Consider the following 15,775-nt stretch of genomic DNA (forward strand, 5'->3'; position numbering starts at 1 on the left):
GACTGTCATAGTTCAGAGAAAATATCTTTCCAAATACATCAAGCAGTGACTAAGTTCATTTTACATAAATTCACTATAAAACTAAATAGGTATATGAATGTGGGCATGGTAAAATAAATAGGATGAAATGACACAGATAATTCTGTTATCCCTTTCTTCAAAGTAATTTGCTTTCGGTCCAGCATAGTGTCATTCTTGGAATGAGGTACCCGGAAGATAAGGCGTAATTCTGGACTCAAAATTAAGAGAGTCTCAAGATCTTAACATATGGCTACAACTTTAATCAATAATGGAATATCCTCAAAAGTGTTAATAAGCAACACGTTAGAAGTCATGTTACACAACAGTTTTGTATAATAAAAAGTCACAACATTAGTTTAGATGCTAAGTTTTTTGGTGAGCAGCTCTTCACAGTTAGAAGTCAGGGGACTGAAATATAAAGAATGAAAGGTACTAAACCTGTAGAAATGCCATCTGCAATAGAGTAGCATGGAGTACTATTCCACCTAGTATGGCTGGAGTGATTTCTACCTGTCTTTTCTCTTTTTGGTCCTCTTTCCAAATATGAACAATAAAACCATATGGTCAAGGAAAGCCCGGACATGCCAGCTGGCCCTCACACACTTTCCTTTACACATTATCATTCTCTATTTCCTCTATCTTGCTTCCTCTGTCCTTTTTCTCCTCAACAGAGAACTGCATAGCCTAGTCACCATCTCTATGCCAATATCACATTTACAAAAAAGAAAATTATTAAACTGAAATGGTTTCACAACTATACATATAAGAAAAGACTTTCTTTCAACAAGTAATGTTATTTCTCCTCATTGGAGGTGAAGAGAATGATTCTTATGAGATCCTAGTAGAATTGAAAACATTCTCCTCAATGCCTTGATTGGGTAGCTCAGTTGGTTAGAGCATCATCCTGATACGCCAAGGTTGCAGATTCAATCCCTGGTCAGGGCACATACAACAATCAACCGATGAATGTATAAATAAATGAAACACAAATTGATCTAAATCTCGAACTCACTCTCTCTCTCTGTACCCCCACGACCTCTCTGATTAAAAAAAAAAAAAGCATTCTCCTCAAATTTGGCATTAACTGATCATGGTCACAAACATGTCTGCTTTTCAAAATGATGTTAAAATTACACGAAGAGTTTTATCAGCTTCAGTAGACTGTTATAGAAAGAGGGAAACAAACCAGTACTTTTTTTCCACCTTACCACCTACTTGTTTACTAAAGAATCTCATACTTAAGCAATTTTACACAAAAGTTCTTCCTAGAGATATTAAAAGAATGAAAATAAGTTTTGTTCTAATGTTCTCATTGCTATAAAGTTAAAGTTGTTTTAATAAAATAATCATCTTTAAAAAGTGAATATAATGTATCAACTGGGGCAGCAACAGTGTATCCTTTTATCTGAAAAGTATCTTGGTTTAGAAGATAAAGTCATTCTTTAAAACAAACCTAAGATACAATAAAACCAAATGAAAAGGCTTTGCTACTGTTTTAACATGCAGCTGGGAAAGAAACTGTCAGTATTCTAGAGTCATGTAACAGAAAATATCTGCCTGTGAAGATAGTACTTATGTGGTAAAATGTCTTCAAATTCCTAAATTTAGACTTTGAAATTTTAGGCTTTAAAACTTTTTAGTTAGCAATCTCAACCAATGAAACATTTTAAGTAATCCTTGTAGATGAACAGAACCTCTGTCATAAGTATTTTTTTAAAACTCCTTCAAATAACCAGAGAAGATATTATCTTCTAGTAATATTCATTTACTTGTTAATGTATTGGACATTTTCATTTTAAAGCAGTTTTAAAAAATGTCATCTCTATCCATATCCTTATGGCTATACTATAAACTTATAGCACAAGGAGATGACTTTAAATCCTCAACCAGTTTTTCAAGCACTATCTCTAACCTGAGTGAGTTTGTCTAGCTCCCCCAGCCAGGCTCCAAACATTTTGTCCAGGTCTTGATCTTCTTTGTCACTGTCTTCTTCAGCACCATGGTCTATTTCTTCATCTGATAGCTGTTCCATCTGAAAGACATTTGTGTAGAATAGTTACAGGTTAAACTTGGAAAATTATGCAGTATATTTTCTGATATATACTGCTCATAAAAATTAGGAGATATCTCAAAATAAATATGAAGCTATAAAATATCCCCTAATTTTTGTGAGCAGTGTATATGTCATACTCCCTGGAGTCAAACTTTTGAAACTAGAGATTATATTATAAAAGGAAATTAGAAGTCATTATTGGAGACAGAGTTGACAAGTGAGTAGAAGGGAGCGCCCAAGTCTCAAATTTTTAGAAAACTGACAGAATGAACTATACAAGTTATGACCAGAATCGCAAGTAGCAATAATTAAAAAATTGCAGATAACTTTCATTAATTAGAGGATATGACAGCAGAACAGTTCTCTCCACTAACAGATTCTAACACCCTAAACACCTTTGTGAAACAATTCCAGAAGACTTGAATGCAGCAAGTTATCTTATTTTGTAAAAATCTATTTAAATACAAGTATGTATCTTGCAAAAGCTTAGTCCAACAAGCTTTTCAGATAAAAGACAAAACAAAAAATTTTATTCTAGTTTAATCTGTTGAATTAGTTCCACCTATCCTACTCTCTGCTTCTACCCTATCTGCCCCATCTGTCCTTTGACCTTACTTTCCCATTAGTTCCCACAAAATCCAAGAAATTAAAATTGAAGTAGAAAACTAGAAGTAAATTCATTAGATTAAATTCATAAACTTTCCTATATATAATAATTTTTTAAGTTACTTGAATATTTTCCTTCTTCCCATTAATAAAATAATGTGGTATCTGACATGAAACTTGCATATTATTTTGTGAAGGGAGGACGAGATTATACAAAATAAAATAAGGTCAATGACTGACCAGATACTTAATGTCCTTAAAGATTAATGACTTTAAAAAATATTTCAATATTAAAAGCTCTGAGAAATCTTCACTATACTCAGCTTTGCTTAAAACAAAGAGAATAGTCTACATATTCTAAATTTATATAACCACAATACTTTTCCTTCAATTTGGAAATACCTATTAACTATCCCACGGACACAATGGGTATAATCATTGTACATTCTTGACTCACCCTTTTTTTTTTTTTTTTTACAGGGACAGACAGAGTCAGAGAGAGAAGGATAGATAGATACGGACAGACAGACAGGAACGGAGAGAGATGAGAAGCATCAATCATCAGTTTTTCGTTGCGACACCTTAGTTGTTCATTGATTGCTTTCTCATATGTGCCTTGACCGTGGGCCTTCAGCAGACTGAGTAACCCCTTGCTCGAGCCAGCGACCTTGAGTCCAAGCTGGTGAGCTTTTTTTTTTTTTTTTTTTTGCTCAAGCCAGATGAGCCCGTGCTCAAACTGGTGACCTCAGGGTCTTGAACCTGGGTCCTCCACATCCCAGTCCAAAGCTCTATCCACTGTGCCACCACCTGATCAGGCTTGACTCACATTTCTGAAACTGATTTTGTTCCAGTGGATATAGGCAACAATTGGAATACAAGCTGTCAGGTGATTTAAACCAGTGGTTCCCAATCTTTTTTGGGCCACAAACCGGTTTAATGTCAGAAAATATTTTTACAGACTGGCCTTTAGGGTGGGATGGATAAATGTATCACGTGACTGAAACAAGCATCAAGAGTGAGTCTTAGACGGATGTAACAGAGGGAATCTGGTCATTTTTAAAAAATAAAGCATCGCTCAGACTTAAATATAAATAAAACAGAAATAATGTAAGTTATTTATTCTTTCTCTGCGGACCGGTACCAAATGGCCCACGGACTGGTACCGGTCTGCGGCCCGGGAGTTGGGGACCACTGATTTAAACAATTCCTCAGAAACTAAAGATACTCTTAATCTCAGATAAGAATTTGTACGTATCTTACATCTTCAAAATCAGCAATCATTAAAATTACCTCTGTGATCCTTAAATGTGGTTATAAGATATGTTAAGAATCTAATTAGCTGATGAGATGTCATGAAGTTAAAATCTAAACTTTATTATATAAAAATCTGGGCCCTGGCCGGTTGGCTCAGTGGTAGAGCCTTGGCCTGGTGTGCAGGAGTCCCGGGTTCAATTCCCGGCCAGGGCACACAGGAGAAGCGCCCGTCTGCTTCTCCACCCCTCCCCCTCTCCTTCCTCTCTCTCTCTCTCTCTCTTCCCCTCCCGCAGCCAAGGCTCCATTGGAGCAAAGTTGGCCCAGGTGCTGAGGATGGCTCTGGGGCCTCTGCCTCAGGTGCTAGAATGGCTCTGGTTGCAACAGAGCGACGCCCCAGATGGGCAGAGCATCGCCCCCTGGTGGGGATGCCGGGTGGATCCCTGTTGGGCACATGCAGGAGTCTGTCTGCCTGCCTCCCCATTTCCAGCTTCGGAAAAATACAAAAAAAAAATCTGCAGACAGGGTCAAATAAATGATGTTAAAAAATCAAACTGAACTTAGTTCTAACAACATTGAAAATTAGACCATATCTCAATCACTGAAAGTAATTTTCTCAAGCTTAATAACTACAAATGATAACAACATATCATTATCTCTAATAGAAACTGATCATCCTAACTTCTTAACTTCACTACTATAAGCATGTATAAATCAGGGAATTCTACTTTGATAAATGAAAATGGATCCACTAATTTTCCAATTCATAAATGTGGCTCTTGAAGAGATTTGGTTTTTATAATTCACTTGTGTTAATACTATTTCTAATATTTTTATTTTATTACTGAATTATCCAGAGATCAAGCCCAATTGGTATCATTCTTCATTAAGTTATGTACCTATGAAAAACATAAAATGTTAGTGCAAAGAAAAATCTTATTTGATCAGGTGACTTACTCAAATAATGGTTGCAGTTTGAGAACATCTAGGAGCAATAATGTCCAGTGTTCATAATGAGGGCCAATAAGCAACAGAACTGGAATAGTCAACTACCTCTTCCTCCCTAGTTTTCAAAACTAAACACATTGGAATGACCCAGAAGCTAAAATATTCTATGAAGAATTCTGCTTTGAGATTATATTTATGCCTCACTTCCCTTGTGAGCACACACTGTAATTGCCCATAAGGAAGATGTTATACTGGGGAGAAAATGAAACAATAGGAATATAATTTTACAGAGCAAACACAAAATAGTTCAAAATAAATGAGTATTTTAAGTTATCACAGACTCCACATCAACGCCTGTGTTTTGTGACTTTCTTATTCAAACCAAATACATAGTATGCCTTAGTATGTAACAATATTATTCTGACAAATTTTCCATTAAGTTAATTATTCAAGCATATTTCCCCTATTAACCTTCCTCTTGGGAGATATTTTTGTTTACTATTTCCTCACTGTGAGATGGAATAGATATTTATTAAGAAGGCTGGGCTTAGATTAGGGTTTAAAATTTTGAATAAATACATTCCAGGTAGGGCAAATTAGAAAGAGCAAAGGAGAAAGTCTGGGTTTGTGAAACTGTTGTAAGACCGACTCAAATAAAACAAGAGTAACATTTAAAAGTAAAGACTAAGGTGGGACTGGTCATATAGAACCTTAAAAGCCAAGCCTTTCCACGCCTCCACCCCCCCCAACCCCCCCAGCTCACAGAAGGTAACTAGATAACTAGATTCTGAAATGAGTAGGGGAGAAAAACAGTATTTTATTCAAAGGACATGATGCCAGGATAAGAGTTATCAGAGAAGAGAAAGACCATTAGAAGGCTTCTGTATCTATTATATAGGTAGAGATAATTCTAGATAGGGAAACTTAAGTCCTGAAAGGAAATAAACTTCCACAAGCCACTAACTTAAAGAGTGGCAAGAAAAATACCTGATGCATAGCTGGGGTGCCTTATTTATTACTTCCTGTCCCTTTAATAATTCAAAAATAACTCTTTTTGTAAAAATAAGTTCTCCATACTTAAAACTATGTGAAAACTCTCAGAAGTTTTCACAACAGAGCTGCCAAGACAGCATTTCTCTAAGTCTAGCATGCTCAATATTCCCAAGAGGCAAGAGAAACTTTGATTGTAACATTTACTATACATCGAGTTCCTGCCAGATACTGGAAGAACAAAGATAAACATGACAGCCTTTGTCCTGACAGAATGTACTATCAAGTAGGAGACAGACAAGGAAATTACTGTTATTTCCCCATGTATAAGACGCTCCCACGTATAAGATGCACCTTAATTTTGGGGCCCGAAATTTGAAAAAAAAAGTATTACATAAAGTTATTGAACTCAAGTTTTATTCATCATAAAATACATACAACTCCTCACCCACATGAAAAAGCGAGAAATGCAAGTAAAAAAACTATAACACTGTATAAGACAAATCCAGTTTTTAGACTCAAATTTTTTGAAAAGGGGTGTGTCTTATACATGGGGAAATACAGTAACGATGATGAACCATTGTGCTACATGAGAGTAGTTTAACTCAGTTTAGAAGGAAAAAGGAAAGGCGTGATGCTTCAGGCAAAATCTGAGGAATGACTATGCAAAACAGAGAAGAGGAAGGGCGTTTTCTTCAGCTGAGGGACCAGCATGTGTAAGGGTATAAAGGTGTGAGAAAGTAAGACATGTTGAGAACTGTAAGTTGAGAACTCTAAGTTGCTTAACTGTTACGAGGCACAGGTTGTGTGGTGGTACACTGCTCACAAAAATTAGGGGATATTTCAAAAATGAATATGAAGCGATAAAATATCCCCTAATTTTTTGAGTAGTATATTATTACATGTCACTGAGTGGGCTCTGACTCCTGGCAATCCTATGAAAGAGTGAGTTGTCTCATAATAGGGATTTCCAAGAGGATTGAGGGAAAAAATGCAGCAGTGATTTACCATTGCCTTCTGCTGCAGTGTGTGGGTTCAACCCATATGTGCTTGGATCCATGGTGTTGTAAATCACCAAAAGCCTATGAAATGTAGGCACCTCTGCAGGGATGTGTGGTATAGACCTATGGAAAATGGGGCTAGAAAGAAGGTGGGGGCAAAACTGTAAGCCATACCAAAGAGTTTGGACATGATGCTGTCCAGCAATTGTTTTTTCTAAATGTTTTTCTGTTGATGATTTGCATTAAAATTACCTGCAGTGCTTCTTTTAAAATCAGTTTTAAAATGCTGCCAAGATCTACTAAATACTCATTTCCAGGGAGTGGGACATTTTTAACAAGTTCCCACAGGTATTTCTTATGGCTACTCAAGTTGTGTTATAATTACTGGGAACACTTGTAAGACAAAAGTAATGGAGTTTTGTATAACCACAACTTAATTAAAGGCCAAACAACTTAGAACAAGTACTCCCTAAAACCAGAAATTAGGCAGCAGCCCTGGCCAGACAGTTCAGCTGGTTTGAGATGGTCCCAATACCACAAGGTTGTGGGTTCGATCCCTGATCAGGGCACATACGAGAATCAACCAATAAATGCACCAATAAGTGGAACAATAAATCAATGTTTTCTCTCTTTCCCTCTCTCTCAAAATCAAATATTTTTTTAAAAAAAATTAGGAAGCATCAGGATCCCCTAATTAACACCCCAATTACTCCTCATTCATTACCACAGTTCCATGCTTCTCAGAGCTATTTTATTTTAAAATAAACATTAATTCTTTACATACATTTTTATTTCTGTAGCTGTATCACACACACACAAACATCACACACACACAAAAGGTTATTTTAAACACCTCCTATGCTACTCTAATTCAATAAATAATTCTCAAGAAAAACATGCCCGAGAAGGGGGGCTGTGAAGACTTCCAGGTTCAAGGAGTGCCCCCCACTGTGCAAGATAAAGCTCTTGCAAAACACAAGCAAGAGGAAGGAAACCTAAATCAGACAAAAGAAACAGTAAGGAAAAAAAAAAAAGAAATCTCTGTTAAATTTAGTAAGGCACAAAAAGAGGAAGAGGACCCATCAAAAGGGAGAGAGGCAGTCAGAGCAGAAAAGGAATAGGGGAGAAAAGGACACAACACAATGTAAGATGCAGTGAGAGTTTGGGTGATGAAGGGCCCTTAACGACTCATCTGTAAGGCACCAGGATGTTTCTCTCTCGACCTACCACACAGGACCTGCTGTGAACTAAATGGCATCATTTGTAAACTGGCCAAATGTAAACTGGGAATTTAATAAACCAACTGAATTTACATGGGCTCTTTATAGACTCAAGATATTAACCCTGTTGTGTATATGGCAACATTTTCCATATACAGAACAGGTTTTATCTTTTAATTTGTTGAAGTCTTTTTTTTAAGATGCTACTAAATGTTTTATTTTTTAAAGTTATCAGAGGTATACATTCTTTTTCTTTTGAATTCTTACACTAGTTCAGTAAATTCTTCTTCACCCAGCAATCAAATATGTAAATTTTTAGTTTATTCTTCTATGTAAATACATTTTACATAGGTAGCTTAGTTTGATACATAACATGAGTGTGAGAACCTAAATTAAATCTCTCCCAAATTAAAAAATTTTCATCTTTGGTCTGTTACTTTTATTTATGTTCTATGCATAAGTCAGGGTTTTTTGAGGATCCTCTTCCAGTGCGTGCCTATTTTTAAATAAACATCATTTTATAGCTCTGTCATTAATCTATAAAGTAGAGAAGTTAAATAAAAAAATCAAGATTGTCTTCTTGATATACATTATGACTTCAAAGGACATCAATCCTAACTGTGGGGGATATGGTAAACATACAAGTATCTTGATTAACAAATTCTCTCGAGAACAAAGTTTCTTCCTTTTGTAGGCCTATACATAAAACAAATTTAAAGGAAGCTATGATCCTTTAAATGTTGAAAGGGTCTAGGAAGGAGGCATCTACATTATACACAAAGGTTTTGCAGTAGTAAGCACAGTAAATTGGCCATGAGGGAACTTGTATGGCCTGGTCTTCTGGGAATGAGCTGACACCTGGAACTAAGTTTTGTCAAGTTTCTACATGGAACTGTACTTCCCTAATAAATAGAGAAATGTATTGTTCGTGGGTCAGCAACAGTGAAACCTTCCTTACTCAGAGGACGTAGAAACACTAATGGAGGTGATTCACTCCCTTATACCTCCTCCCTTATATCTCTGTTTTTGATAATCCAGGATGTAACTAACACATCCTCTTCATCATCGTGTACATGAACTATGAGGGCTAAAGATCAAATAAGGATGCATAAAAACAATTAAGAACTAGTTTAACAGTTGACAGAGGATATGATACCTAAAGAGCTACAAATCAAATCAAAGGCAATTTTGTTAATTCAATGTTTTATTTATTAAGCACTTAAATGTATCCACTAGTAAAGGAATTCCTTATATAGAATGATAAACCATATTCACTCCTTTATTCACACAGATTTCCGTAACATTGGATATACTTAATCTACCAAACCCCAAACAAGAACTTCTACCTAGAATAAAAAAAAAATTTAGTTCAGTGTTCTACAAAGAAACTCCTAACATTCCTATAATAAGACGTTCTAATAATGGATTTTTTCATTACTTATTACACAGTACATCACAAACTATAATCTGAAACCACTGAGCAACTAAAAAACAAAAACAAAAAATACTGTAGTTGTAAAATTCCTTAGCTTATATTCCTGCTTTTCAAGTTCATTTCAAAAACTGTGAGAGCATGAATTTCTGGGGTTTTGTTTAAGCCACCCAGAGTGCAGTGATTTGTTATAGCAGCCCCAGGAAACTAACATGGTGACTGTATCTGTAGAAACGGGGCTTCCATGACTGCTTCCAGAGACGGTCATCATGCTCATTCTGCTCCACACTTGGGACCTTTCTTGCCATACTACCTACTAAGTAGGTAATTATCTTTGGAAGCAGTTGATATAATGCATGCATGCTACCACTTCACTCTTGTGAGTAGAAGGAAGTGTACTGAAAGCCTCATTAGGGAGGCAGATGACTTAATGTTTTCCTTTACTTTTGCCCTACTCCTCTACAAGATAGCCAATTGCACTGGCAGGAAATCCAGCCCCTGAGGGCAGCTCATACTTGGGGCAGGGGGTACAGACAACTGCAGCCTGTAGCATAGTAGCCATTTGAATTGAATCTTGAATCATAAGTATGAACTCAAGGTTTCAAACAGAGGTAAAGGGAAGGGTAGAAATAGAAATATATGTATATGTGTATTTGTAAGTATGTCCACCGAAAGAGCCTCATAGCAATGACACCCTAATAGCAATTAGCATAGCTAGTGCCCAGTTTTTGGTTTCTAAATATATATTCTACCCAAAAAGTAACAGATCATGGAGTAATGATTCTGGGGCTGGGATAGGAAAAAAACCCAAGTCCCTAGAGCATCTTCTTGTGCCAGAAAATGCTCACTAAAGATGGAGACATGTCACAAGGATATAGGTAGAAGCCAGGCCTGAAGGGGCTCCCAGGAGCTTAATCTGGAAAAATTTAAGCATCAAAATAAATTATTTGTTTTTGGGGTTTTTTTTTGTATTTTTCTGAAGCTGGAAACGGGGAGGCAGTCAGACAGACTCCTGCATGCGCATGACCGGGATCCACCCGGCACGCCCACCAGGGGGCGATGCTCTGCCCATCCGGGGCGTCGCTCCGTCGCAACCAGAGCCACTCTAGCACCTGGGGCAGAGGCCAAGGAGCCATCCCCAGCGCCTGGGCCATCTTTTGCTCCAATGGAGCCTTGGCTGCAGGAGGGGAAGAGAGAGACAGAGAAGAAGGAGAGGGGGAGGGGTGGAGAAGCAGATGGGCGCCTCTCCTGTGTGCCCTGGCTGGGAATCGAACCCGGGACTTCTGCATGCCAGGCCGATGCTCTACCACTGAGCCAACCAGCCAGGGCCAAAATAAATTATGATATAAACAAACTATAACCCATTGAATAAAATAAGAACCCATGAATTCAAACCAATAAAAATATGAGGATGAAAGCTCTTCCTTACATTAAATGCCAGCAAAGTAATATAGATGAAATGACAGATGATCACCATTTGCAACCATTGCAAAAACTAATCCATGCAAGAATCATCAATAGATGCTAAAAATAGTGGATGAAAATTTGATGAGACTATTTACATATTCTCAAAATATCTCCCCACAAAGTAATGTGAGGACACTGCCTTAACCAAGAGGTCAAAGTTAAAATCACCAGTACTAGAGAAAACCACCATCTTATGCCTTCCTATAATGATATACTGAAAAGACATTATCATGTGGTATTCCTGCCAAAACCGCATTACTTGCATCAAATCATAGAAACATTTTACAAAATAACTGGCCTATAGTATTAAAAACTGTGAAAGTCAAGAACATAAAGGCAGGCTGAGAGTATGTTCCAGATTAAAAGGACACCTAGAAGATACGACAACTAAATGCAATGGTTGATCATGAACCAGAAAAAATATGTAAGTATACAGAGGACAATATTGGGACGAAGGGCAAAAGTTGAGTATGGATTGTGGATTAGATCATAGCAAACTACTCACAAAAATTAGGGGATATTTCAAAATGTCTATGAAAAGATAAAATATCCCCTATTTTTTGTGAGCAGTATATTGTATCGATATTACACTTACTGATTTTGTGTGTGTGTGTTAGTGTGAGAGAGAGACAGAGAAAGAGACAGAGAGAAGGACAGATAGGGACAGACAGACAGGAAGGAGAGAGATGAGAAGCATCAATTCTTCGTTGCAGCACCTTAGTTGTTCACTGATTGCTTTCTCATATGTGCTCTGACCAGGACTACAGCAGAGCAAGTGCCTCTTTGCTCAAGCCAGCGACCTTTGGACTCAAGCCAGCGACCATGGGATCATGTCTCTGATCCCATACTCAAGCTAGCAACTCTGCACTCAAGATGGTGACCCCATGCTCAAGCTGGATGAGCCCATGCTTAAGCTGGCGACCTTGGGGTTTTGAACCTGGGTTCTCTGCATCCCAGTCTGATGCTCTATCCATTGCACTACTGCCCCGTTGGGCTACACTTCCTGATTTTGACTATAGTACTGCAGTTAAGTAATGAAATATCTTTGCTCTTAGGAAACAGATACTGAAGAACTAAAAGTCATAAAGGACACAATGCACTTATTCTAAATTGGCTCAGAAAATATGTGTATGCATATGTTAGCGTGAGTGCGCGTGCGTGTGCACACACAGGTGCAAATATGTATATGGGGAGAGGAATGATAATTAGGCAAGATATAAATAACAAGTGAATCTAAGTAAAGGGAATATGGGAGTTATTTAACTTCTTAAAAGTTTTCCCGCAAGTTTGAAATTATATCAAAATAAATTAAGAAAGAGAGAAAAGGAGAAAGGGGAAATTAAAAAAAAAAAAAAAGGCCTCTCCTCTCAGGAAGTTGTAGTTACTTAGGAAAACAGAGCATGTCAACTTTATAGATCATTTAAAATTCAGAAGTGCCCTGGCTAGTGGTTCAATGGATAAAGTGTCGACCCGTGGACCAGAGGTCACTGGTCCAAACCCTGGTCTAATCCCCAGCTAGGGCACACACAAGAAGCCATCACTGAGTACACAATTAAATGGAACAACTAAGTGAAACAACAAGTTGAGGCTTCTCTATCTCTCTTACCCCTCAAACCAATGGAAATTTTTTTTTAAAGAGTGATTTTAAAAAAATGCAGAAATAAATAAGATAAATTCATAAGTAAACCTAAGGGAAAAAAACACATAGGCTGAAAAACATTTTTACTAAATATGCAGTTTAACTTAAAAACCCTGAAAAATATGGTATATTTCTCCAACACATGTTTTTTATTATGTATACACGTGTCACCTTTCCTAAATTGCATTTTCCTGGCTTACTCAGTTAACTTTAGCTTAATTTGGTCATCATAAAATTAGTATTTAATGCACAAAAAGTTTAACATCTTAGAAAAATACTCATCAGATAATTTTTTCTCAGAGGCAAAAGGTAATCATTCCTAACTTTCAGATGAAAAAAACAAGCACTAAAAAAAAGGTTGGTTAATGTCACAAGTATGTCAGAAAGAAATCAGAATCAGTTCCAAATCAAAAATAGTTTTTTTTTTTTTTTTTTTCTGAAGTTGGAAACGGGGAGGCAGTCAGACAGACTCCCGCATGCGCCCGACCAGGATCCACCCGGCACGCCCACCAGGGGGCGATGCTCTGCCCCTCCGGGGCGTCGCTCTGTTAAGACCAGAGCCACTCTAGCACCTGGGGCAGAGGCCAAGGAGCCATCCCCAGTGCCCAGGCCATCTTTTGCTCCAATGGAGCCTCGGCTGCGGGAGGGGAAGAGAGAGACAGAGACGAAGGAGAGGGGGAGGGGTAGAGAAGCAGATGGGCGCCTCTCCTGTGTGCCCTGGCCGGGAATCGAACCCGGGACTTCCGCACGCCAGGCCGACGCTCTACCATTGAGCCAACCGGCCAGGGCCAAAAATAGGTATTTAATAAAATAATAAATCTTAAGCTAAATATAGACTTCAAGGTGATTTAAAAAAATCATTTTAGAGAGAGGAGAGAGGGTGTGTGGGGGGAGCAGGAAGCATCAATTCATAGTTGCTTTCCATATGTGCCTTGACTAGGCAACTGCAGGGTTTCGAACCTGCGACCTCAGCGTTTCAGGTGGATGCTTTAACCACTGCACGACCACAGGTCAGGCCACAGAGTTTTAAAAAGATGCTTTTTTAAATTGTGTCACTTAATGTGAGAACAAAGGGAGTTAAAAAGTGAAACACTTGTACCCTGCATTATTCATAACATATTCCCTGACTTCTTGCCAAAATCTAGAGCTGGAAAGCGCCAGAGTTGACCAAATATCCCCCCATCCAACAAAGCTGAGATGTCTGCTTTCTGTTTCATCTATCTCATAAAAGCAAAAATTCCAGAAAGAGCATTTACAACACATCACTGATAGACGATGATTTCAGTACAGTCCCCATATAATCAACCAATCCATCGAAGGAGAAATCCCATGACTAGCCCTGGCTGGGAAGCACAGTTGCTTAGAGCACTGCCAGATATGCCAATGTTGTGAGTTCAATCCCTGGTCAGGGCACAGACAAGAATCAACCAATGGTCTGAGCAGTGGTTGTGCACTGGGTAAAGTGTTGACCAGAAACACAGAGGTCGCTGGTTTGCAACCCTGAGATCTCTGACTCAGAGCATGGGCTCATCAGCACAGGGTCTCTGGCTTGCACAGGAGAATCTTCCACGGGATCCCAAAGCTTGCCAGCTTGAGCCCAAGGATCAAGGATCTCTGGCTTGAGTTAGGGCTAGGGTCGGGAACCATTTTGGCTGAGATAGCCATGTATGCCACGTATTTTAAAATGTAATTCCGTGAGGGCCCTGGCCGGTTGGCTCAGTGGTAGAGCGTCGGCCTGGCGTGCGGGAATCCTGGGTTTGATTCTCAGCCAGGGCACACAGGAGAGACGCCCATCTGCTTCTCACCCTCCCCCCCCTCCTTCCTCTCTGTCTCTCTCTTCCCCTCCCGCAGCCGAGGCTCCATTGGAGCAAAAGATGGCCTGGGCACTGGGGATGGCTCCTTGGTCTCTGCCCCAGGCGCTAGAGTGGCTCTGGTCGCAACAGAGCGACTCCCCAGAGGGGCAGAGCATTGCCCCCTGGTGGGCATGCCTGGTGGATCCCAGTCGGGCACATGCGGGAGTCTGTCTGACTGCCTCCCGTTTCCAACTTCAGAAAAATACAAAAAAAAAAAATGTAATTCCGTGAGAGCCATACAATATGTTTAACTCTAAATACAAGTAAATGTATGCATTTTATGTTAAGACCAACACTTTTAAAGTACAATAAGTCTCTGAATTCTTTTTAATAACGTTGTTATGCTGTTGCTAACCAATGATGAATAAAGTACTTCTTACCATTAATGTGACTTCTGGTGCTGCATGGTTTTGCTGATGGCTTTGTAGTCTGATTGATTGATACATGGTGAGGTTAAGCTTCATGCAGGCGTTGAGACTTTCATCTGTTAAACATGATTGTAGGTTGGTCTTAACGTTCTAGATGTGAGAAAGACTGCTCACATGCATATGTAGAGCCAAACATCGTCAGTACAGCAATACTCACACGCTGCAGTGTGTGGTATGTGACAGGAAGCACGTTCCAAGTTTTGACAATCAGCTGGTCCGCAGGTTGAAGTTTTTTCATTTCTCCCCACTTGTGTTTGCTCGCCAATTCTGCTTGCTGTCGTGCAAGTCTTTCCAAACCTTCATTCAGTGACTTGAACTTATTCACCTACATGTCTGAGGCCTTCAGGTCAGCAGCTTGTAGCTCAAAATCTCTGACGGAGACACTGGGAATGTAACTCAGGTCAGCGCTGTCCACTGCACACTCGTGTGGATGGGTGATGAACTTAAAAAAACGAGTGTGAAATTCTTCAAAGCACACTTTGAATGACTGCAGGAAATTAGATATGAAGCCCACTAGCTGCTGGAGATCAAGATGTTGAGCAGGGTCACTTGCTGTACATGCATCTTTAAACTTTCCCAGTTTTTCAAAGTGTAGTAAATGACCTGTTTCAATGTCAGCGATGAAGAGTTCCAGCTTGTTTTCAAATGCAAACACTGCTTGTTGAAGGGATAAGACTGTCTTTCCAATGCCTTACATTTTCACATTGAGCTGGTTCAGATGTTCAGTCATGTCCAGGAGATAAGTAGAACTTCAGGAGCCACTCAGTGTTAGCTAACTCAGGATGCTCGACGTTATTCACTTCAAGAAAAGTCCAGATTTCGCTCAGACAAGCCATGAAAGGGCTGAGCACCTTCCCTCTTGGCAA

General features: G+C 38.9%; 1 protein-coding gene across 6 annotated transcripts in view; it reads right to left on the reverse strand.

Moving 5' to 3' along the window:
- The window catches only part of RAPH1 (Ras association (RalGDS/AF-6) and pleckstrin homology domains 1), a 107,923-nt gene that overhangs the window by 68,826 nt on the left and 23,322 nt on the right, over nucleotides 1–15,775 (reverse strand). For all 6 annotated transcript variants that reach the window (XM_066345102.1, XM_066345099.1, XM_066345097.1 and 3 more), the window contains exon 2: nucleotides 1,934–2,053. In XM_066345102.1, the coding sequence (XP_066201199.1) occupies nucleotides 1,934–2,053 (120 nt within the window). The remainder of the gene's footprint in view (nucleotides 1–1,933; nucleotides 2,054–15,775) is intronic.

This window comes from Saccopteryx leptura, chromosome 7 (assembly GCF_036850995.1).
Source record: "Saccopteryx leptura isolate mSacLep1 chromosome 7, mSacLep1_pri_phased_curated, whole genome shotgun sequence".
Taxonomy (NCBI): domain Eukaryota; kingdom Metazoa; phylum Chordata; class Mammalia; order Chiroptera; family Emballonuridae; genus Saccopteryx; species Saccopteryx leptura.